Genomic DNA, 25268 nt, shown 5'->3' with positions numbered 1-25268 from the left:
AGGCAATAAGCAGGGGATAAACAACAGCAATTCACAGGGATGCGAAGAAGAGTCAGAAACAGAACAGGGGGAAGGAACGGACATGACGGAGTAGGGGGTGTGACCTTCCGCCTCCCCGATCTGGCCGCCAAGTGTAGCGTGGCGTGCATGGAGGACTGAGAGAGGTAGACGGGGGAAATAGCCCTGCCCAGCCAAGCCAGCCTGGTCCCGGCATCTGCTGCAGAGGGGCTCCCCGAGAAGACTAGCGCTGGACGAGCAGGTCGGAGCTGCACAGGCCGAGCGGACATGACGGAGTAGAGGGGCGTGTTCTTCCGCCTCTCAGACCTGGCCGCCAAGTGCAGTGTGATACGAGTGGAGGACCGAGGGAGGTAGACGGGAGAAGTAACTAAACCAGCCCGGTCCTGATACCCGCAATAGAAGAGTAACTCCGGGTGAGCAAGTCGGAGCTGTACTGGCCGAGCGGATAGGACGGCGCAAAGGGGTGGGTTCTTCCACCTCCCTGACCTGGCCACTAAGGGCAGCGTGGTAAAAGTGAAGCAGAAGGCCCAGCTAAACCAGCTCCAGTATCGGTGGCAAAAGGGCTCACCGGGAAGAGCAACACCCGGAGAGTGAACGGGGGCTGTACAGCTTGAATAGCAAGGAGGCACGAGAATATCCCGAAAAGGAGACGGAGGACAAAACAGCACGAGGAGTCACTGGATCCATTGGAAGCACGGGTATACATAACTGCTCATGGAGCTAAGTATATAATCTGACGGTGCAGATAGAGTGGTGCGATCCGAGAGCTGTTGGTGCAAGGCTTGCAGGTCACGGTGGGGAAGCAGTGAGGACCTACAAGAGAGCGTATGGAAGTGAGGGGGCCTTGGAGAGTGAGCAGATAGTGGAGAGCCCGGAACCGGAGGAAAGAGACCCGGGACAAGTGACAGCTGTGGGGGAGGAAAGAGCAGCCATAATGGTAAAAGATAAAGATAAGGAAAAGGAGAAGAAAGGGAAAAATTTGACCAAGGAACAAGAAGGGACTGGTCAGCGGGCGGTGAACAGAATGTTCAACCCGACAAATAAAACCCCTATAAAAGAACCTGGAATGTTAGATCGTTCCTTGGTAACATCAAATATTAGCTCCCCAGGCATGGAAATACTGGAAGAAAATGCAACACAGAGAGGTAACTTAGAGGAAATCTGAAAATGTTTAAAAAGCCTTCCAACCAGGCAGGACCTGGATGCCCAGACAGAAAGAATCGTGACATCATTGAAGCTGGAAATAACAGAAGTAAAAGAGGAGCTGAATGCCCTAAGGGAAAAAACAGGCAACATGGATGAGACAATATCTAAACTACAAGCAGAGGTGGAGGAGCTAAAGAAGACAGGTGAGAAGCAAAAAAAACTGTTATACAGCCTTAAAGTATGAAGTTGATGATATGCAGAACAGAGAAAGGAGAAACAATTTGAGAATAAGGGGGGTCCCAGAGACAATTCAGAATGAAGAAATCGAAATTTGCCTACAATCTATATTTAATACACTACTGGGTCGTCCAGAGGAAGCCAGTATTAAATTTGATAGGGTACATAGGGCACTCAGGGTGAAGCCGAATGGGAACGAACCCCCAAGAGACATAATTTGTAAATTTCATAATTATCGAGATAAGGAGGCTATATCGGAGAAGGCAAGACAGAAGGGAAGCTTGGAGTGGCGGGGGGCTAGTGTTAGTATTTTCCAGGATATACGGGAGGGAGATATATGCACATGATATAATGGAGGTTTGTGAAAGGGGAGAGGAAGGGAAAGGGAAAAGAGAAAGCACAAAATCCTGGTTGGAGTGATGTATAAGATGTGTTTTTTTTTTTCCTTGCACAGGAAAACAATGGGGATTATGTATGTTGCAATAGGAAGGCTGGAGGGGAGTGGCGCGCAAACGCAGGCGATTCCAGGGGAGAATCAAGAGGAAATAGAGAAATAAGAGAGATGCTAAGTATAAGACGGGGGGGAGAATTGGAAGGGGGGGAATAGGACTGGGGGGAGGAGGGAGGGGGAGAGGAAGGAAAGAAAAAGGGAAAAATCCGAGAATCAATGGATGAGCTGGAAAGGTGCGTCACTCCCACCTAGCCATTATAATTATATGTGTGAAAAGGGGAACACTGGGAAGTGGAGAAGGAAGAAAGAATGAAGGGTAGGAAACGAGCACTATACTTGTGAATATGTATGTATTTGGGTAATAGAACGACACAAAGAAGAAGGGTAAAGGGAAAGTTTCATATTTTTTTCAAGAATGAATCACTTAGAGAGTTGAAGGGAATGGAATTTAAATAGGAAGGTGAAAAGAGGGAAAGAGTGTCACAATATAAAAATTAGCACAGTAAAGTAGGGATAAGAACACATGGTAAAGAAGTGGATACGAAATGGAGAGGGGATGGTGTGCAACCTGGGTGAGTTTGGAGATAATATGAAGGGGACCATAGGAGGATATGAATTGGGTGGATGGGGTGTGGGGGAGGGGAAGAGTGAAGGGAATACAGGGGGTGATTAATTTATGGGGGGGCAGACGAGCCCGGGGAAGCACACTACCCCCCTCCCTCCAGGGGGGGATATAATGGATGTAAAGAAGTTAGGGGGGGGGGAGAAGGGGGTGGATTGCTGGAGCTGTTGGCCTTGGGGGGGGAGGGGGGTGGGGTGTGAAGATGGAGGGAGGAGATTTGGGAGTTGACCCGCCTCCCCCTGTCCCCCCTTTCTTGTCTGTGCCGGGACTTCTCTCCTACCCCGCCTCCCCCTTAGGGGACTTCCCCCCCCCCTTTTTCTCCCATATTTTTTTTTTTCCTTTCTCTCTCTCTCCTCTCTCCCTCTCTCTCTTCCCTCCCCTACCCTCCCGCCTTTCCCTTGTGCTCCTCCTTTTTTGACCCTACCTTGGGAGCCACTTTTTGGGCCCTTGGGATGGATAGGCGGGCTAGATACGGGGGAGAGTGGGGGGCAAAACCCTGCTCCGGGAAATGTCGTTTTGTTACCCTAGAAGGTGATGCAACACACTAAGAGAACCGGGGGAAGGTTCTCAATGGATTCATTCCTTTTTAAAAAAGTGGGAGAAGAGGATATAAGAACTGGAGGCCGGGGTGGGCCCAAATCTCCCAGGAGGAAAGGTTGCAAAGGGGGGTATGAAAGGGGGAATGGGGATCAAAGGGTCACTCCAACTGCAGCAAAGGGAAGAATACAGACGCGTAGCTAGGGGGGGTCAGAGGGGTACATTTGCCCCCGGGCGGGAGGAGAGCAAGGGCGCAGAATCCTAAGTGCAGAGCTGGCAACAGACTGAGCAGAGTGACTGTAATAACAAGTCTCCGCACACTCGCACAGTCATTCTCCTCCAGACTCTGCACTTTCTCTCTCCTCGTGAGCGGCTGAGCGCCCCCTCCCCTCTCCAGGGGCGGGGCTGGCTGAGCAGAGGAGACCGGGTAATTCAAGGGAGTGAGCTCTGTGGATGGACAGGTAGATATGCGGGAGGGGGGACTGTGGGGTGGGATGTATCTATGTACATAGCTGCACGCAGCATGTATAGGGGTTCTGCTCTGTCCTGTCAGTGTGCATCTCTCTCTCCCTCAGCTGCCAGGCCAGCTCTCTACACTAACATGCTGCTGTTATGCTTTCCCCTAGTCCTGTCTCTTGTCCTGGGTCAGTCCCTCGGCTCTAGCTGAGCTCCAAACAGCATTCCTGACAAACGGCATATACTGTCCCCCTAGGCAGCCCCCCTTGCCTAGCAGCAGTAAATATCCACTTTCCCTGACAGTCTCCCCCTCCTGCACAGCCCTCCCCCTTCTTCTGCAGCCTCAGTGACCAGATCTAGGGTCATTAAACACTAAGTATAGACAGGTAATCATTGTTCTAAGCAACTCTTTTATTGGCATATACAGTCATGTAATGCATGTGTACTAATGCATAGTGCCAACATGTTAACCATTTAAGGTGTCCATATGTCAGACTATGTATAGGCTGATCGACCAAGAGACAGATCTCTCTCTGATCGGAGAGAGATCTGTTGCCTGCCCATACACCACAGGCTGATTCTCAATCGATTTCAGCATGAAATCGGTACTGTGACGCTGCAGTCGCCGCCCCTGGTGCGGTTCCCCAATGTAAAATGTTCCCCTGCAGTGCAGTATACTTTACCTGCTAGCTCTGGGCTCCATCCACATACACACGTCCCTCGTTTATACGTGGTAGCATGCGTGACGTCACACACGCGCCCACGTTATGCTGGCAACCACATGGGGCGCGTGTGTGCTGACGGAGCCAGTGATGGACAGGTAAAGTATACTGCGCTGGGGGTGAGCATTTTACATTAGTGGTAACAGCGCATGGGGGTTCTGTCACATTTTTCGCTCAGCCCAATATTGCATGCTGTTACCACGGCACACCCGTTCGAGAAAGTCAGCCATACATCTTGCAACATGTCCGCCCAATACATGCAACCAATTTAAAATTGGTTGCATCGTCGATCGAGCATGTTCATGGGATCCAATTATAATAATCAAATCGGATGGTGGAGCCACCAAGTCACCTTATGTATGGACACCTTTATATTATTATTATCATCACTAGCAGACCTAAGCCTGTTTAAAAAACGGGCTCTAGGTCTGTTTTTTTGCCACGCGTGCTCGGCTCCCTGGCCCCGTCCTCCTGTCTCTGTGAGGCTGGGTCCGTGCTGTGCACATGCGCAGTAGCAAAAAGCACGGACCCAGCTACACAGGGACAGCGTGACGAAGGGACACAGGGGTTTTATTATAGATTGTGTATTGTTTATATAATGCTTACATTTTCTGCAGCACTTTATAGAATACATAGTCACATCACTGACTGTCCACAGAGATGCTCACACTCTAATCTTACCATAGTCACAGTGTAATGTCCTACCAGATTATTATGTATTCACAGTATATAGCACTGACCTCTTCTGCAGCACATTACTGAGTACGTAGTCATGTCACTGACTGTCCTCAGAGGAGCTCACAATCTAATCCCTACCATAGTTATAGTGTAATATCCCATCATTTTATTTTTATGTCTTTATATAGCACTACTGCAGCACTTTACTGAGTACGTAGTCATGTCACTGACTGTCCTCAGAGGAGCTCACAATCTAATCCCTACCATAGTTATAGTGTCATATCCCATCATTTTATTTTTATGTCTTTATATAGCACTACTGCAGCACTTTACAGAGTACATAGTCATGTCACTGACTGTCCTCAGAGGAGCTCACAATCTAATCCTACCATAGTCATAGTGTAATGTCCTACAGTGTTACTATTATGTATTTATATAGCACTGGCATCTTCTGCAGCACTTTACAGAGTACATAGTCCTGTCACTCACTGTCCTCAGAGGAGCTCACAATCTAATCCTGTCATTGTCATAGTATAGTGTCCTACAGTATTATTATTATTTAGTATTTATATAGCACCAACATCTTCTGCAGCGCTGTACAGAGTATATACTCTTGTCACTAACTATCCCTCAGAGGAGCTCACATTCTAATCCCTACCAGAGTCCTATGTCTATGTATGTATCGTGTAGTGTATGTATTGTAGTCTAGGGCCAATTTTAGAGGGATGCCAATTAACTTATCTGTATTTGGGATGTGGGAGGAAACCGGAGTGACCGGAGGAAACCCACACAGGCATGGGGAGAACATACAAACTCCTTGCAGATGTTGACCTGGCTAAGATTTGAACCAGGGATCCAGAGCTACAAGGCAAGAGCGCTAACCACTACACCACCGTGCTGTATTACTATTATGTATTTATATAGCACTGGCATCTTCTGCAGCACTTTACAGAGTACATAGATGTGTTACTCTACCTACCTAAAGGGGAGGGGGGCTCTCTTGCTACCTAAAGGTGGCCTCTCTGGTTACCTACAGGGTGGGCTCCCTGGCTACACACATGGTGGCCTCCATGTCCACGCCCAGTGGCGTAGCAATAGGGGTTGCAGAGGTAGCGACTGCATCAGGGCCCTTGGGTCAGAGGGGCCCTCCCTCAAGCACAATATTAGCTCTCTATTGGCCCTATGCTGGTAATAATCACTTCTATAGATGCTTTAAATAGTAGTAATCATTAAACTGTTTCCCATCCCCTACTTGCACCTCTGACACTGTGGAAATCCTTGGCAGGTTTTGGTGCGCCGTATCAATTGTTATGTATAGAGTGCTTAGGGGACCCGATGTAAAACTTGCACCGGGGCCCATAGCTCCTTAGATACGCCACTGACCACACACCCATTTTCTCCGGGAAGGGGGCGCAAAAACTGTCTTTGTCCCCGGGCGTTCAAAACCCTAGCTACGCCTCTGGAAGAATAGAAAATGCTGGAACTTAGGATATGGTCACTGAACGTCAGGGGATTAAATATCCCGGAAAAGAGATCAGCAATTTTGAGATTATGTCATAGAGAAAAGGCTAACATAGTCTGTCTACAAGAGACACATTTTAAGGGTCCCGTAATACCTCGGATATATGATAGATATTATAGGTCTGTGTATGTTAGCACCCCTCAGGAAGCTAAAATCAAAGGTACAGCAATCCTAATAGCTAAAGAAGTCCCGTTTGTACTTAAAGGAGAATATGCTGACCCACAGGGTAGGTTCAATATGATTAAGGGTCAAATAGGACTTAAGATGGTTACAATTGGGTCATACTATGCACCGAACAAGGGCCAAGTAAAAACACTAGAGGGATTTTTGAGGAAATTAGAAGAATTTTCAGAGGGGAGCGTAATATTAGGGACAGATCTCAATATGGCGCTGGAGCCCAAGATGGATACGTCAAAGGGAAGAGCTACAATAACAGATAGTACATTGAGAAAATGCAGGAATCTCCTGCATGGATCCCAATTAATAGATATATGGCGGGTGGGAAATCCCTCTAGTCGTGATTATACATATTACTCACAAATACACAGATGTTATACGAGGATAGACTATATTTTTGTATCCCACGACTTACTCTCATCCTCAAGATCCGCTAAAATTGGATCGATTACGATGTCGGACCACGCACAGGTAACAGTGATGTTGGATTGGGGCGGGAAAGATAGAAAATCTATGATCTGGCGGTTAAATGATGCACTGCTAAAAAACAAAGAGGTGGTGGATAGGGTTAGGGAGGAGTTGAACTATTTTTTGTGGAACTCCGGGGGTGAGGTGGCAGCACCGACAGTCTGGGAGGCCCACAAGTGTTATATAAGAGGGAGCAAGGAGGAAAAGAGAAAGAGAAAAAGAAATAGAGAAGACTCTAGATAGGTTAAAGGGATTAGAACAGCAACATAAAGGAAGGCAAGAGGAAGAAGTAATGAAAGAGGTAATAAAGGAGAGGGAAAAGCTAAAAGAATTATTGTTTTTTAAAGTTAAAAACATAGCTTTAAGGTGCAAGCGCACTTTTTACGAATACGGAAATAGATGTGGATCAATGTTAGCTAGAGCACTTAACAACAAAGAAGTAATTATATCTCTTGTATTAAGGATGAAGGAGCAAAGAAACATCATAAATTAGAAGAAATATCTCAAGTGTTTTGTGAATACTACACTAAATTATATAATATAAGGGGGGGGGGGGGGGGGAAGTAGAGAAAGAGAAAGAGGAGGAAAGGAAAAGGAAAATAGGGGAGTACTTGGAACAAAGTGGCATGCCCAGGCTGTCGGAAGACGAAACCTCGTCCCTGGAGTTCCCAATTACAAGTGAGGAGGTGAAAAGAGCACTTGGGCAGTTACATAAGGGCAAGGTGCCAGGACTGGATAGTCTGACCACAGATTATTACGGGATATTTGAAGAACAATTAACGTTTTGATAGAGATGTTTAATGTGAGCTCAGGGGAGAGATTCACACCCCGTATGTTGAAGTCTCACATTTCAGTCTTGTACAAGGAGGGCAAAGACCGTTACAATGTCAGAGCTACAGGCCTATTGCATTGCTAAATGTGGACATAAAAGTATATGCAAAAGTACTATAAAAGTACTATATAATAGGCTATTGCCATGTGTGAAGGGACTGATCCATACAGATCAGGTGGGATTCATAGAAGGCCGGGAAGCGAGGGATAATACGATCAGAACACTGGACTTGATCCAGTGGGAGAGGGCGCACTCCAACCCTGTGGTGCTGTTGTCGACGGACGCCGAGAAGGCATTTGACAGGGTGGAGTGGGCCTTCATCGAGGGGGTTCTGAGGTATGTGGGGATACGGGAAGAGATGAAAAACATTATTATGGCCCTGTATGCCCAACCAAACGGAAGAGTTAAGGCTAATGGCGTCCTGTCTGGCCCCTTCAATATTAAGAATGGGACCAGGCAGGGATGTCCTCTCTCGCCATTGATTTTTGCGCTCTCGGAGCCCTTCTTGTGCAGGGTGAGGGGGGACTCCAACATACGGGGCATAGGGGTGGGAAAGGGCGTACATAAAGTGGCCGCATATGCGGACGATATGCTGTTTTATATTACGGAACCCCACACTACCTTACCAAATCTGCTTAATGAATTCCGGGTTTACGGTTCCTTGTCAAATATGAAGATAAATATGGATAAAAGTGAGGTATTGGGAAACGGGCTTGGGAAGGAACAATTGAATCAACTAAAAGAAAATTTCCCATTTAAATGCCAAGAAAGGACCCTTAGGTATCTGGGGGTAAGGATAGCTTTCACGGTAGAGGAATTAGTGGAACATAATTATATGCCTATGTTAAGACAAATAAAACAGGACCTGAAGAGCTGGGACCGTCCACAATTCTCTTGGTTCGGAAGAAACGCTATTATAAAGATGAATATATTACCCCGGTTGCTGTATATATTCCAGACCCTCCCGATACCGACCCCCCCCCCCCCCCTCGTTTTTTGGAACACTGAGAAGTATAGTGGGGAAATTTCTGGGAAGAGGGCAAAAAATGAGAGTTTTAGACTACAAACAGCGGAGAGGGTTAAGGGAGGTCTTTCAGTGCCTAATTTCAAGAAATATCATGAGGCCGCGACCCTGGTGAGAGTAGTGGATTGGCATAAACACGCAAAGGATAAAGAATGGGTGAAGCTGGAAGAAGAGATGGTGGGTGGATCAATTAAGAATATACCATGGTCGGCGGAAAAAAAAAAGGGGAAATAGAAATGGGTACGGGTATGCTATTGGTAAAACACACATTGAGGGTTTTCTTCAAGAACAGAGGGATGAAAACGGTCTCCCCGTGGCCTACACCCATGATTCCGGTTCTGGGAAATAAGAACTTTCCATTGGGGGCACAATTACGGAAATATTGGGGAATGGAAAATGGGGAGGAATTGAGAGCTCGGGATCTGATAAAGGAGTTGGAGTGGATAGGGTTACAGGAAATAAGAGAGCAGAAGAAAAATGAGAAAATAGATGAATGGGGCTATCTTCAATGCAAATTTTTTCTGGCGTGCTGTGGCACAAAAAGCACCTTGAGCAGAGCATTAACACCGTTTGAAGAACTTTGTGGGGGGAAAGATAGGAGGGGGGGAGGAATACTCTCTAGAATATATGCCTTGCTAAACGATTTGGAAGATCCAACAGCCATAATAAGATTCAAGTGGGAGAAAGACCTGGGGAGACAATTCACAGAAAGACAGTGGCAGAGGGTGTTAGAATTATCCAGTAAATCTTCAATCTCTACGAACGGACAGGAGGCAGGATATAAAATATTTGTAAGGTGGCATTACACCCCAGTAAGGTTGAACAGAATGTTCCCAGGGACATCGGTAATGTGCTGGAGATGTGGGGAAGAAAGAGGGGATTTTATGCACATTTTTTGGGGGTGTAAGTTGATAGAACCATATTGGGCCCAGATAAGAAACCTAATAGAGCGTATTGAGGGGACCAGGCCACCGGGAGACCCCGCCTTCTATTTGCTACATTGCAATGATTGGCCCCGGAAAAAATATGATAAATCTTTAATGAGATTTATGGTGAATGCTGCTCGGATTCTGGTAGCAAGGCACTGGAAGTCTACCCTGCCACCCTCTATAGCAAGGCACTGGAAGTCTACCCTGCCACCCTCTATAGAAGAGTGGATGAGAGAACTGGAACGATGTAAAATGGAGGAATTGACTGACTATATTCAAGAAAGGGGAGAGGTATATGAAGAAAGATGGAAAAAATGGAACGAATTTAAACATACACAGACTTATAAACTATTAGAAATGGAAAACTGAGTGATAAGGGTACCCCGTAGACGTTCAGTGACAAAAAGTAGGAAGAGTGGGAGGAGAAGAGAATTGTGGGGGGTGACCCGGGGGGGGGGGGGGGGGGGAGGGGAAGGTTAGGAATGAATGAGGTGGAACGAAAGAGGAACATAAGAGAAAGAGGGATGGATGTGGCCAATCTGGGGCGGAGTGATATTAACATTAATAAAATTAAGGGGAATTTAGGGGAAGGCCCGGAAGGGGATATGGAGTGGGGAAAGGTAAACAGCTTATCGAAGGGATATATTTTGGAAAGAGCCTGTAGAATGTGCTAGACACCCCGGCTCCTAATGTTTGGAAACCAGTGTAAGTTTTATATATGTAATGTATCATGGATGTAAGTTTTGTATATGGAAAATGTAATACTTTTTTGAAAATGGAAAAATAAAGATAATATAAAAAAAACAAAAACAAAAAAACAACAGCAATTCAGTTATAGCAAGCAGAGCGCCTTGGGTATTTTCAATAAATGTGTATATCTATATATTTACAGCCCTTGGTGTCTGCTTTAATGGAGGCGAGTCCACCACTTCCTCCCAGCAATTTTTAAAAAAATGTTATGTACTTTTATCATTCTGGCGCCTCTGTTCACCTACCAATATAGTACAGTCTCCATGTACCTCTCACTTCAGGTTCCCTTTAAGGGACTTCACTGATGAATATGCCTTATAACCTCTAAAACTTGTCGCCTCACCAAGACTTACATTTATATTTTAAAGGGAACACAAGCTTAAAGATATATGGAGGCTGATCCAAGGAAAGGAAAGGTATTTCCTTTTAAACAATGCACATGTCCTGGCTATTCTGCTGATCCTCTGCCTCCAACACTTTAAGCCATAGAACCTGAACAAGCGTATGCAGATCAGGAGTTTCTGACAAGATTAGCTGCATGCTTGTTTTAAGTGTAAGATGCAGACCAGAAAGATAAGAAGGACTTCCAGGCAGCTGGTATTTAAAAGGAAACAATTATGACTGCCTCCATATCTCTCAGCTCAGGTATCTTAACCCTCCTGGCGGTATGAAAAATTCTGCCAGGAGGCAGCGCAGCAGTTTTTTTTTTTTTTTTTAAATCATGTAGCGAGCCCAGGGCTCGCTACATGATAGCCGCTGCTCAGCGGCATCCCCCCGCTTCGATCAGGAAATCCCTTTCAAAGAACGGGATTTCCTGGAAAGCTTCCCCGTCGCCATGGCGACGGGGCAGGATGACGTCACCGACGTCGGGACGTCATTGGGAGTCCCGATCCACCCCTCGGCGCTGCCTGGCACTGATTGGCCAGGCAGCGCACGGGGTCTGGGGGGGCACCGCGACGGATAGCGGCGATCGGGCGCGAGGCGGCGGCGATCAGTGTGCTGGCGCAGCTAGCAAAGTGCTAGCTGCGTCCAGCAAAAAAAAAAAAAGTATGCAAATCGGCCGAGCAGGGCCGGAGAAAACCTCCTGCGCGGCTTACCCCGAACTATGTTCGGGGTTACCGCCAGGAAGGTTAAAACATAACGTCTTGCACACATCAAGAATACAGAAGACAGTTTGCCCCAATCTGGCCTGGAGACCCTCCAATGTATACAGGCAGCTGTAAATAGTGATCTCATGTATGCCTAATAAGCTAAATGGTAGACAGGAGGAGGGGCTTCTGTCAGAGAGGAGTTTCCAATAACAGTCTTACGCTGGTTACACACGTTGCGATTTCCCGGGATCGATTGGATTATTTCCAACATGTTCAATCGTATTTCGATGGATACAGCCGTCGATTTTGCATATTAAGTATGCAAAAATCGACGGCTGTATCCATCGAAACACGATCGAACATGTTGGAAATAATCCAATCGATCCCGCGGATCGAGCGGGAAATCGCAACATGTGTACCCAGCATTAGACCGATTAACCTGCAAGGTACAACTCCTTGTCTAGTTTCTAGGTAGGCTGGAGAGAGCATCACAGCAGTTTGCAACTGTAGTCTCGTGTGCATTGGAAATTGAGTACAGTGGTCAGAACTCTGTATTTATTGACATTCTAGGCAATCAGTTTTTACTATGTCAGGAAGCATACTGAGTAAATAGAGCTAAACACACATAGGTACAGTTAAAGAGCCATGTCAACTTACTCAAAGGCTGCTTGTCAGTGGTAAATCCTCCAAATAGAAACAGGGTGTACTGGGACGCTTGTGTTAATGAATGCCAAGACCTTCCCAGCGGGATGACACCTTGTGGAGTCCTAGAGTGGGAAATCTATGTTCAGATAAAACCTGTGCCTAAACAGCACACTACACACCAACTCCCTCTGCAGATCAGTGAAAAACAACAGGTCACACTTACACTTCATGCCACTCCCACGTATCAAAGTTCAGATAATATAGGTCATTCATTCTGGAATCCTAAAAAACAAACAACAAAATAAGGTTAAAAATCAATGATTTAGGTGAATCCTAAATCAAAGTTAGCATATGTAGATTTCACTCATACTCACCCTATATCTGCCGCCAAAAACATAACCTCTGTTTCCAACCGTAGCACAAGCATGGGCGGCACGTGGGGACGGGCTTTTACCCTGGTAACACATATAGGGGTGGATTAACACATGCTGGTTTTTCTTTACACTGAAAACAAGAGGGGATTTCAATCTGAAATGACCACTAGCATAAACAACTAAAATGTAAGATATATAATGTATGTACATTAGTCCCAAAATAAAATTCACTGTATATTTTTTTTCTATGTCACAGTCCCGTACAATAGATATTACTCAGAGCTGTAACCATCTTACAGACAGGTATTGGAGTAATCCATCTCCTCAGGGGCAATTCTCAAAACTTCCTTTAGTCTTTTCAATAGCGTTCTCTGGCATGGACCTATAAAAAGAGACACTTGCTAGTCTGCCTACTTGTGTGCCAATATTATGACAGTTGGGTTGTGCTGCTGCCATCCAGAAAGAGCTTTTCAGATTAAAATAAATAAATAAATAAATCAGAAAATCTCCCTTGACTGACTGACTGACCGACCAGTCCAAAACCTGTTGGTAAGAAGTACAAGGTTATTACCTACTGAAAGGGACAGTTAGTTAAAAAGTGCCCCATCTGGAAGGAAGGAAGCCTCTGCATCCTAAAGAGGCTTTCATCGCCGTCCTGTTCAACCTCATTTCAGCGGTGGGACCACCGAAAGTCCGCCGATAATGGCTTGTCAGAGCTGCAAGCTTTGATGGAAATACCCGAGCACGATCAGGGCTGCTCTGCTGCGCAGATGCCTAGCGTCTGCACAGTAGAGCGGACCTTGTTTGGGCTCAGCTATCTCCACCAAAGCCCGAGCGGAAAGCAGCTACTGCACAAGCGGAGACGCACACTGTTCGAGGGTCCCAGCACTGGAACAAGACAGAACAGGAGAATGGGGGAAGCCTCACTAGGATCCCCCTCCCGAGGTATCTGTTTTTATGGTAAACAAAAGTTATGGGTCCTCTTTAATAAAGAAAAGTGATTTTAGTCATTTTACCATGGACTTAATATAGCTTATCAGTATGCGTACACATGTATTTTACATTTTTACACTGTGGGTTTTTGTAAACTCCACTATACTGAATAAAACTGAAGTGTTGAGATATCTACATGCATTAAATAACTCTAGGCCAAAACAGCCAGTCATTGTTTTGGGAGACAGAATCAGCGCTGTATTTTTGATTGGCCAATCAAAATTGGACTGTGTATGCACTATAATGCTACATACACACTTGAAAGATTAATGAAAGATCTTATACCAATTTTACCCCCTTCCATGTAGTATGAGAGCATACTCTACACAGTCTATTCCAGTGTTTCCCAACCTTTTCCGGCCCGGGGAACACTGTCTGACCAAATTTTTCTCCGGGGAACGGCGCGCGCGCGGTGGGGGCGATGCGGCCCCCGGTTGTTTGCGCGACCTAGTGGACAGTGCCGCTATGGGGGGGGGGGGGGGGCTGGGGTGCGGCTGCATAGCTGGCATAGTTGCCCCAGTGTAGGGAGTTTAGTTGCCTCAGTATAGTGCCCCAGTATAGCCAGTATAGTGCCCCAGTATAGTGCCCCAGTATAGCCAGAATAGTGCCCCAGTATAGCCAGTATAGTACCCCAGTATAGCCCCCCAGTATAGCCAGTATAGTGCCCCAGTATAGCCAGTATTGTGCCCCAGTATAACTAGTATAGTGCCCCAGAATAGTGCCCCAGTATAGCCAGTTTAGTGCCCCAGTATAGCCAGTATAGTGCCCCAGTATAGCTAGTATAGTGCCCCAGTATAGCCAGTATAGTGCCCCAGTATAGTACCCCAGTATAGCCCCCCAGTATAGCCAGTATTGTGCCCCAGTATAGCTAGTATAGTGCCCCAGAATAGTGCCCCAGTATAGTGCCCCAGTATAGCCAGTATAGTGCCCCAGTATAGCTAGTATAGTGCCCCAGTATAGCCAGTATAGTGCCCCAGTATAGCCAGTATAGTGCCCCAGTATAGCCAGTATAGTACCCCAGTATAGCCCCCCCAGTATAGCCAGTATTGTGCCCCAGTATAGCTAGTATAGTGCCCCAGAATAGTGCCCCAGTATAGCCAGTTTAGTGCCCCAGTATAGTGCCCCAGTATAGCCAGTATAGTGCCCCAGTATAGCCCCCCAGTATAGCTAGTATAGTGCCCCAGTATAGCCAGAATAGTGCCCCAGTATAGCCAGTTTAGTGCCCCAGTATAGCCCCCCAGTATAGCTAGTATAGTGCCCCAGTATAGCCCCCCAGTATAGCTAGTATAGTGCCCCAGTATAGCCAGAATAGTGCCCCAGTATAGCCAGAATAGTGCCCCAGTATAGCCAGTTTAGTGCCCCAGTATAGTGCCCCAGTATAGCCAGTATAGTGCCCCAGTATAGCCCCCCAGTATAGCTAGTATAGTGCCCCAGTATAGCCAGAATAGTGCCCCAGTATAGCCAGTTTAGTGCCCCAGTATAGCCCCCCAGTATAGCTAGTATAGTGCCCCAGTATAGCCCCCCAGTATAGCTAGTATAGTGCCCCAGTATAGCCAGAATAGTGCCCCAGTATAGCTAGAATAGTGCCCCAGGATAGCCAGAATAGTGCCCCAGTATAGTGCCCCAGTATAGCCAGTATAGTGCCCCAGTATAGCCCCCCAGTATAGCTAGTATAGTGCCCCAGTATAGCCAGAATAGTGCCCCAGTATAGCCAGTTTAGTGCCCCAGTATAGCCCCCCAGTATAGCTAGTATAGTGCCCCAGTATAGCCCCCCAGTATAGCTAGTATAGTGCCCCAGTATAGCCAGAATAGTGCCCCAGTATAGCTAGAATAGTGCCCCAGGATAGCCAGTATAGTACCCCAGAATAGTGCCCCAGTATAGCCAGTTTAGTGCCCCAGTATAGCCCCCCAGTATAGCTAGTATAGTGCCCCAGTATAGCCCCCCAGTATAGCTAGTATAGTGCCCCAGTATAGCCAAAATAGTGCCCCAGTATAGCTAGAATAGTGCCCCAGTATAGCCAGTATAGTGCCCCAGGATAGCCAGTATAGTACCCCAGAATAGTGCCCCAGTATAGCCAGTTTAGTGCCTCCCGCCCGTCCCCGCGGCCGCCGCTGTTATTACCTTAGCAGCGGCCGCTCTCCCCTCTCCAGACCATGTATATTCAAGCAGCGTATCTCCGGCTGCTCTGCGTGATGCGGAAGAAAGGAGGGCAGCGGCTTCCTGTAACGGCGATATGTATCGCCGTTACTATGGTAACCGAGCCCTGCCTCCTTCCGCATCAGTGCATCACACAGAGCAGCCGGAGATACGCTGCTAGCATATACATGGTCTGGAGAGGGGAGAGCGGCCGCTGCTAAGGTAATAACAGCGGCGGCCGCGGGGACGGGCGGGAGGGGGGATAAGAGCACGGCACACCAGGCAACGTTCCGTGGCACACTAGTGTGCCGCGGAACAGCGGTTGGGAAACACTGGTCTATTCTATAGAGCTGAACTCCCCATCAGATAGAAATATTTGCAAGATGCTGCACACATTCAAAAGATCAGCTTCTGCAAAAAAGATCTGTTCCTGCAAATTGCATTCATTATCTGCAGATCTCATACACACCTTGTTTAACAGACATTCATCTGCAGATCTGACAATCACCTGCAGATCTGAAGATCCATTCTGGTGCATCTGATCTGCAGATGAATGTCTGTTAAACAAGGTGTGTATGATGATCTGCAGATATAGACTATGAATGCATTTTGCAGGAACAGATCTTTTGCAGATACTGATCTGTTGAATGTGTGCAGCATCTTTGTGTGCAGCATCTTGCAAAGATTTCTGTCTGATGGGGAGTTCAGCTCCATAGAATAGACTGTGTAGACTATGGCTCTCATACTACATGGAAGGGGGTAAAACTGGTCTAAGATCTTTCATTAATCTTTCAAGTGTGTATGTAGCATAAGGGTGCATATCTCTCTGCCAGCTTAAAAGCTGGATGAGCTCCCAGTGGCTGATCGCTCAACTGCCCTTCTGGGTTGCATAGGCAGGATATTTATATGATATAACCCCTATGATATTCACAAGACTTTGCCCTACTGTAAAGGCTCTACTGTGATCATATGAGGGAGAGGAGAGAGGAAAAAACCCAACGCATACATCAAATATGGGCATCTGGAAAAAACGGTGCGGTGTGTAGCCGAAATTGTAAGATATTGTCTATAATAATACATCAAAGATGAAGCAATGGGAAAAAATAAAAATCTGTTAAAATAACAGTAATAAAATCGCAAAATATCTAGAACAATAAAAAAAAAATGTATAGTTACAATTGCATAGTAAAACATTGGTGATTATCACTGATATTTTACTACACCTAACCCTACTCTCACACAGAACCCTCCCGCTACCGGCGCCTAACCCTAAGACCCCCCCCCCCCCCCCCCCCGGTGGTGCCTAATCCTAAGACTCCTTTTCTCCGCTCCAAATAACTTTAATACAAAAAGCAATACATTTCTAAGATAAAGTTCAAAACGATACATTTAAAATATAACCTCTCAAAACGAAAAATTTATTTTGGACGGTTCTGGTGGTCGCTAGTTATTGGACTCCCAAATTTAATCTTGGCAAATAACGTTAAATACAAAAGTGATAAATTTGTAAGATAATGAAGTTCAAAATTATAATTTACAATATTGTAATTCTCAAAACTAATTTGAAAACAATATTTATTGAAACACTAATTGAGAAAACGAACAAAAAAAAAAAATTTGGTTAGATGGGCCTGCTATTTCTCAGGCGCCTAATAGCCAATATTTTGCATTAGTGTCTATAGGTCATCCAAACACTCCATTAGCCTCAGGCACCCAAATTTCCTGTTCCCACCCCCAACACCCTCTGTCCCCCCTGCCTAGAGGGAACGTGCCAATTATTTCAGTAAGCAGCGGTCACAGGATGATGATGAAAGATTGCAGAGAATGTTGCTTTACTATTTTGTCATTTCTGAGTTTGTGTCCTCTAGAAGTCATTCTATAGGTACAGACTAAAATATTACCGTGGGTGCGATGCGACTCCAGGTGAAATTGTCCAAGTTCAAGACATGAACATGATTGTTCCAGCCCCTTGGCTGTCCTGAATTCTGCAAGACCAGAACAGAAATACAATCAGAAAAAGTTCTCTTTTTAAAATAAAAAAAAAAATAAAAAAATAAAAAAATCAGATGTGAAAAGTCTTTCTAATAACTAACAATTCCATGAATATCACTGGAATTACGCTTCACTCTGTGGCCATGAACCACAAAACCGATATAGGTTATGTAGATAGGTCCATAGATATTTGAACAGAGACAACTTTTTTTTTAATCTAATTTGGGTTCTGTACATTACCACAATTCATTTTGAACTCGGATGCAGTTGAAGTGCAGACTTTCAGCCTTAATTCAGTGGGGTGAACAAAATTATTACATAAAAATGTGGGGCAACTAAAGCATTTTTTAACACAATCCCTTTATTTTAGGGGCTCAAAAGTAATTGACTTAAGGCTCATACACATGTCCAACATAACGCAAAGCCAACCGCACATGACCAATTGCACAAGTTGTTTACCTGACAAGTACGTACACACGCCAAGGAACTAAACAACCAACTCACTTAATACTATGCGTGCAAGCTAAACATCAAACTGCACAACATAACCACATTCAAAGACAACAAAGTTGTTCAAAAGACTTGTACACCAGCCAACCTGCAAGATAGATGGACAGGTGGATCCACCGGTTGGATCTGGCAAATATCCTGTTATCAGTTGGTCGTCTTGTTTGCCAGCTGTACACACACCAACTATCTTCCAACAGACCAAGTTTAGAAGATAGTTGGGCAGATTTGGAGTTAGACATGTGTACAAGCCTAAAGGTGCGTACACACACACTACAGCAACCAACGGCGGGTCCGTCGGCACCTCCCGCTGGGCGGGTTTTCAGCAGACTGTAGTGCGTGTGTACGGATCGTTCAGGGTCAGCCTTATCAGTCCGCCGACAGTGCGTACACATGCACTACAGTCTGCTGAAAGTCCGCCCAGCGGGAGGGTCTGACGGACCCGTCGTTTGCTTCTGTAGTGTGTGTGTGTGTGTACGCACCTTTAGGCTATTTCATGGGCAGGTGTGAGCAAGTCCGTTATTACGTCATTATCAATTAAGTAGATAAGAGGCCTGGAGTTGATTTGAGGTGTGGTGCTTGCATGTGGAAGATTTTGCTGTGAACAGACAACAGGTAGTCAAAGGAGCTCACCATCAGAAATTGACCAAATAAATGCACTAGATGATGATACTGTTTGGTCCAATAGGAAGCTGCCTAAACTCAAAATGAACATCACATTAACCACTTCTACTGCGGAGGTAATAAAATGGGTGGTTTTTTTAATCCTGCACTTGTCGGAGGTGACAGTAGGCTTGGCGGGGGCTGCTGGTGTGTACATGTCACGGAAGGGACACCTGGCACAATCAATCTGCTATCCAGACCATAAGACGCACGCTAGACACACTCGTCCCATTCCCCCCCGATAGTCCCTTTACTATGTAAAGATCATGCTACAGATTGACTATTTCATATCAGGGTTCAGAGAGTCAAATGTATAGTCCAGACACTGACAATTTCAAAACAGGATTTCTCCCAATCAATACACTCAGCAAGAGATTTTATGAGATGTAAGGAAAAAATAAAAATTCCACATTCCTTCCTCCTGCCTTGATCCTCTGATAGCCTGCATGGTAAATCAGCCAACTGGAGCGACTCGACACATCTGCACTCCAGTAGTGTAAGGGGGGCCATACGTGCGGCCGTGCATGCGCTGAACACTGCAACTACGGGACTTAACCTCCCTAGCGGTATGGACAGAAATGTCCGTTCAAAAAAACATGCTGTGAACAGTATAAACATGCATACACATCAATACTCTCCTGCACTGTATACTAGACCCTTGCTTGACACATTTTGGCAAGTTACAGGAAAAAAAAAGTTTTAAAAATAAATTTTATCACTGTTTGCACAGAAATCCTGGGGAAATTGAACGCTGGGAAGGTTAACGAGCAAGCTATCAGAGGATCGAGGCAGCCCAGGAGGATGGCGAAGGAGCCCTCAGTCTAAAGGGTGCTGGAGGAAGCCCCATGTAGGGCTGCACGATTTTAGGGAAAAATCGAAATTGCGATTTTTCTCTCAGAAATTGCAATTTCGATTCCCCCCCCCCCCCCCCGATTTTTTTCAAATGCTGGGGGGGGGGGGGGGTTCCGCACTGCCCGGTCCACTGTCTGTAATACCTTGCTTCTGGCCCCGCTGTGCGCGGATTGGCCAGAAGCAGTGAATATGTATGAGCGTTAATGAGCGGGGGACGGATCCACTCGTGCGAGCGGCCGGGCACATACAGCATTACCAATCACTGGCTAGCGATGGAATGACGGCAGTGGTAGGCGGAGCTGTACAGAGCATACAGCTCCACCTACCGCTGCCGTCATTCCCTCGCTAGCCAGTGATTGTTAATGCTGTATGTGCCCGGCCGCTCGCTTGAGTGGATCCGCCCCCCACTCATTAACACTCATACATATTCACTGCTTCTGGCCAATCCGCGCACAGCGGGGCCAGAAGCAAGGTATTAGACAGCGGACCGAAAAACCGAAGGTACTGACGATCAGCAGATCGTCTTGCAAAGGAACTGCGGTTTCGGTTTTAAACCGAAAAACCGTGCAGCCCTAGCCCCATGTATCATTTTTTTTATCCATCTCAGGTTTCCTTTACAAAATCCATTTGCTTACTAAGATATTTAAATGTTCTAGGTTTATTACTCCACCTTGAAATACCATGACAATCATATTGTGCATAATTATATTGAGGTACATACTCCAAATGAAGTTTCATCAAACTCAAATGTTCCAATTGAATCTTCTCTGTAGTAACCATATCCCCCAAAGTAGATGAGCCTGAAAGAGAAGTACATGAAGAATATTTAATATCCAATATGAAGAAAATCCAAATTTAAAGTACACTCAAGTGAGAGGGATATGAAGGCTGCCATATTTACAAAACTCCCAGTTAAACAATACCAGTTGCCTGGCAGTCCTGCTGATCATCTGATCTAGGTCAAGATTAGCTGCAGCTGGTTTCAGGTGAGCGATTCAGACTCTACTGATGCTGAATGATCCACAGGACTCCAGGCAACTGGCATTGTTTAAAAGGAAATAAATATAGCAGCCTCCACATACCTCTCACTTCAGGTTCCTTTTAAAATCTCTTCATACAGAACCTGGGCAATTCAAAACAGAGGACAAAAAAAAAAAAAGATATAAAATTCAGGTGTTGCACTAAGGAAGATATTGGATGGCTGGACTGGATATCACAAGGTGCAATGCTGGGCAAGGCAATATCTAAAGAAATGAAGAACACACTGACTCCCTTAGGCCTCTTGCACACTACATGCGATTCCGATTTTTAATCGGTACTGCATGCTGCATTTTTCTTTTGATAGCATTCAGGGAAAATCGGAATAGCAAATCGAAATCAGCTTTGCAGTGTGCAGGGAGCTTTATATGGTCTATACCTGGACTGTCCCACAGATGGCCATGGGCCAAAACCAGAGCCTCTGACTCATTCCCAAGTATTCCCATTCAGTCCTCTTCCCTTTAAAAGGTGAACTGAATCCAATTTACAGAATCGGAGCAGCCTTGGGGTTGGTTTAAAATTTAATCAGTCACAGTCAGCTTTAAAGGATATCCAAGGTGATAAAAAAAGAAAAAAAAAAATCTAGCTTTATTAACCTGGGGCTTCTTCCATTCCCTAAGGTCCTCGGTGTCGCTCACCGCAGCTCTGGTCTTCTCTCGGTTCTCGCTAACAGCCTCAGCAGTATCACCGACCCCAAACGGGGCGTTTATGCCCTCACTACGCGTGAATGTGCCCACGTCACTGGGAGCGCAGTACGCTCCGGGTGATGTGGGCCCACGCCCGTACAAAAGATGATACTTCAGAGGCTGTTAGCGGGACCTGTGAGAAGACCGGAGCTGCGGCGAGGGACATGCGTGACCTTAGAAGATGCAAAGAGCCCCAAGTAAAGCTAGATTTTTATTTTTTTACTTGCATATCCTTAAATGTAATGGACAACTAATGTTTCCCTACAAATCGGTATACATCTGTGTGTTATAACTGAAAGCTTTTTCATAACACTGCTACATGCATAGAGCGTGAGCTACGGACCAAGGAGCGAGCGTGAGCTACGGACCAAGGAGCGAGCGTGAGCTACGGACCAAGGAGCGAGCGTGAGCTACGGACCAAGGAGCGAGCGTGAGCTACGGACCAAGGAGCGAGCGTGAGCTACGGACCAAGGAGCGAGCGTGAGCTACGGACCAAGGAGCGAGCGTGAGCTACGGACCAAGGAGCGAGCGTGAGCTACGGACCAAGGAGCGAGCGTGAGCTACGGACCAAGGAGCGAGCGTGAGCTACGGACCAAGGAGCGAGCGTGAGCTACGGACCAAGGAGCGAGCGTGAGCTGATTTGACATGTCAAGTGTCTGCCAAAAAATAAATAAATAAATAAAAAGGACTTTTAGGCCTCGTTCACATTACAACCCACAGATGGCCATGCGATCGGAACCAAACACGTACGATCACACGCAATCTGCGTTTGTATGGGTTGCATGGCTGATCCTATTCACTTGCAGTGAATGGGTCAGCCACGCGTTTTGCTTAAAAATGCATGCAACTTGCGTGCAGACCGCATTGGTCTGCAACGCATGTAATGTGAACATCAGACAGAGCTGTCTATGCACCTCTGATGTTCGTGCGGGTCTACCTCCCGCACGCTGAAATACGGAGGGCAACGCGTGCAATGTGAACGAGGCCTTAATCGACCAGTTGAGCGGACCTTCCTCCTTGAACAGTTTGACTTTGGCATTATTAATTTTACAATCACACATAGGATTTCTAAAGTTAAAAAGAGACACTGAAGCGAAAAAAAAATAATAAAAATTATCATATAATGAATTAGTTGTGTAGTACGGATAATTACTAGAATAGTAGAAGCAAAGAAAATATTCTCATATTTTTATTTTCAGTTATCTAGTTTTTTTTTTAATAGCAATGCATCATTCTAATATTTGCAGTTTATACACTACTCAGCATTCTAAATTATTTTACAGAGCAGGCTGTGAACTTTTGACCTGTCCTGTGCAGAAGAAAAAACAATACAGTGACTGACACTAGAGATAACAACCTTCAGAAGACAGAGCTCTCTGCTACTTTGAAAGTCTAGGAGCTTAAAGAGAGTCTGAAGCGAGAATAGATCTCGCTTCAGACCTCATAGCTAGCAGGGGCATGCGTGCCCCTGCTAAAACGCCGCTATAGCGCGGCTTAACGGGGGTCCCTGTCCCCCCAAACCCCCTCCGAGCAGCGGGGGAGCGCTTCCTGGTTGGGGCAGGGCTAACCGCCGCAGCCCTGCCCCATGCGCGTCTGTCAGACGCGTACCTCCGCCTCTCCCCCGCCCCTCTGTCTTCCTTCACTGAGAGGGGCGGGGGAGAGGCGGCGATGCGCGTCTGATAGACGCGACTGGAGGCAGGGCTGCAGCCGTTAGCCCTGCCTCCAGGAAGATCAGCACCAGCGACCTTTTTCCGACCCAGGTTTGCGGGGGGTGGGTTGGGGGTGAAGGGACCCCCGTTAAGCCGCGGGATAGCGGCGTTTTAGCAGGGGCACACGTGCCCCTGCTATATATAAGACCTGAAGCGAGATTTAGTCTCGCTTCAGTGTCTCTTTAAAGGCTCTTTTGCATAGATAGCAACTGGAGTTTCTTAACTCTTCCTGTACTGGAAACAATATTAGACTTATGTCTCTGCTCCTAATGTTTTATTTCTTAGCTGTACTACACATACAAATCATTATATCATAATTTTTTTTCGCTTTAGTGGCTCTTTAAATACCTTAGTTTTACTTTACACATGGGTATAAGTTTATATATAAATGGCAAATCAAAAATGCTCAAGCTAGCTACGGCTATAAAGTAACAGTATGCAAGGAGTCTTATTTTAAGTGGTCGTGTACGCCTGCAGGGGCGTAACTAGAGCTGTAGGGTACCCCAACTACTAATCTTCCCTTCCTCCAATGCAGGGGACTGAACTTCATTTTTTTTGCTACACTTATGGGTGTGAAAATCATGATGACCACACTTGTTTTATGAGCCTGAAAGAGATGGGCCCTCAGGCCTTGAAGAGCACCGAAGAGGAAAGGATTGTGATCATTTGGGGGTGGGGGAGGAATCAACGTTTTTCTTGGAGGGGGGGCATAAACTGTAGTTGCGCCACTTATGTAAGGGATAGACAAAGGGAGTGATCTTACGTCAAATACCCCAGCGTATCAATTGGCAATATCAGGGAGTGATCTGTGTTTAGTGATCTGGTTACTGTTTGGCTAAAGACCACACCTTCAGGAAGGATAAAACTCATGGACCTATGCATGGTTCACCCATGTCTGACTGGCATATAATGGGCACTCACTTGTTCTGGTAAACCCACGCACCGAGCTTGTCTTTAGGGGATGGCGGCACTCCTTTACACTCTACCCTCTCCCAGAAGAGATCGCCATCTCTAGAGCTCAGGTTCAACATAAACAGCTGCAAACAGAAAATATAGGGATGAATGAAGTGGCCAAGAGGTTGGGGTAATTACATTCCATAGCAAAATACTGACCATGTTAGTGTTTCCCCGGGCATGGTGGCCTCCAAACAGATACAGCACATTGTCCACACAGGCCGCACAACTGCCAGACATGGAAGGAGGGATGTGTCCCTTTGTCTTCATCCGTTTCCTGGAATAAACAGCATTTAGTCATACAACAAAAAGAAAACCGTGTGGAAATCTTCCAAAACCAGATGGTTTAATTGTATTACCAAGCTGAATAAAATCAATGACTAGTGACTAGTACCAATATATCCTATACACCCAAAGATCCTCTCTAATGCTGGGAACACACCATACGTTTTTCGATAGATGGGTTTGATAGATAATTTCCGACATGTCCGATATTCCTTTCAATCGTTTTCTGGGTCAATTTCTCGTAGAAGTGAATGGAAAAAAAAAAAAAAAAAAAACACCGGAAGATAGAGAATCGAGCGGAAAAAAAGTATGTGTACCAAGGCTAAAGCCTGGTACACACTTTCAATTACGATTGGCCGATCACTGACCAATGTTACCACCTCCATGTAGTATGAGGGTCTACTGATATTGACGATTATGAGCAGATTGTGTAGGTAAACCTTCACACTATACTACATGAAGGTGGTAAAATTGGTCAGTGCTTGGTCAAACATAATTCCAAGTATATACCAGGCTTCAGGGTACCTTCACATTTGTCATAGCCATTTTCAAACGTTTTTAATGAATGCAAATCTGCAGTGAGATTTATTTTTTTAAAGCTATAACTTTCTGTCCCTCCCCTCTACTTCCAGTGAGTTTTCCAGAGGGGCTTGTTGAGCATGTGTTGGGGTTTTTGGGGAAGGTGTTGCTACTACTAACCGACTTATTTATGTTCAGTAAGCCAGCACCTATTCAGTAGGAGACCTTAGGCAAGTCTCCTTAACACTGCTTCT

General features: G+C 45.9%; 1 protein-coding gene across 2 annotated transcripts in view; it reads right to left on the bottom strand.

Annotated features, from left to right (window-relative positions):
* The window catches only part of KLHDC2 (kelch domain containing 2), a 48284-nt gene that overhangs the window by 9189 nt on the left and 13827 nt on the right, over nt 1-25268 (bottom strand). For both annotated transcript variants that reach the window (XM_068254169.1, XM_068254168.1), the window contains exons 3-9: nt 24370-24487; nt 24178-24293; nt 20545-20623; nt 17711-17794; nt 12680-12760; nt 12529-12587; nt 12318-12427 (exon numbers count right to left, since the gene is read on the bottom strand). In XM_068254169.1, coding sequence (XP_068110270.1) covers nt 12318-12427; nt 12529-12587; nt 12680-12760; nt 17711-17794; nt 20545-20623; nt 24178-24293; nt 24370-24487 — 647 coding nt within the window. The remainder of the gene's footprint in view (nt 1-12317; nt 12428-12528; nt 12588-12679; nt 12761-17710; nt 17795-20544; nt 20624-24177; nt 24294-24369; nt 24488-25268) is intronic.

Source organism: Hyperolius riggenbachi, chromosome 9 (genome assembly GCF_040937935.1).
Source record: "Hyperolius riggenbachi isolate aHypRig1 chromosome 9, aHypRig1.pri, whole genome shotgun sequence".
Taxonomy (NCBI): domain Eukaryota; kingdom Metazoa; phylum Chordata; class Amphibia; order Anura; family Hyperoliidae; genus Hyperolius; species Hyperolius riggenbachi.
Note: the sequence above shows the minus strand (reverse complement) of the source record. Positions and strands in the feature narration are given on the sequence as shown.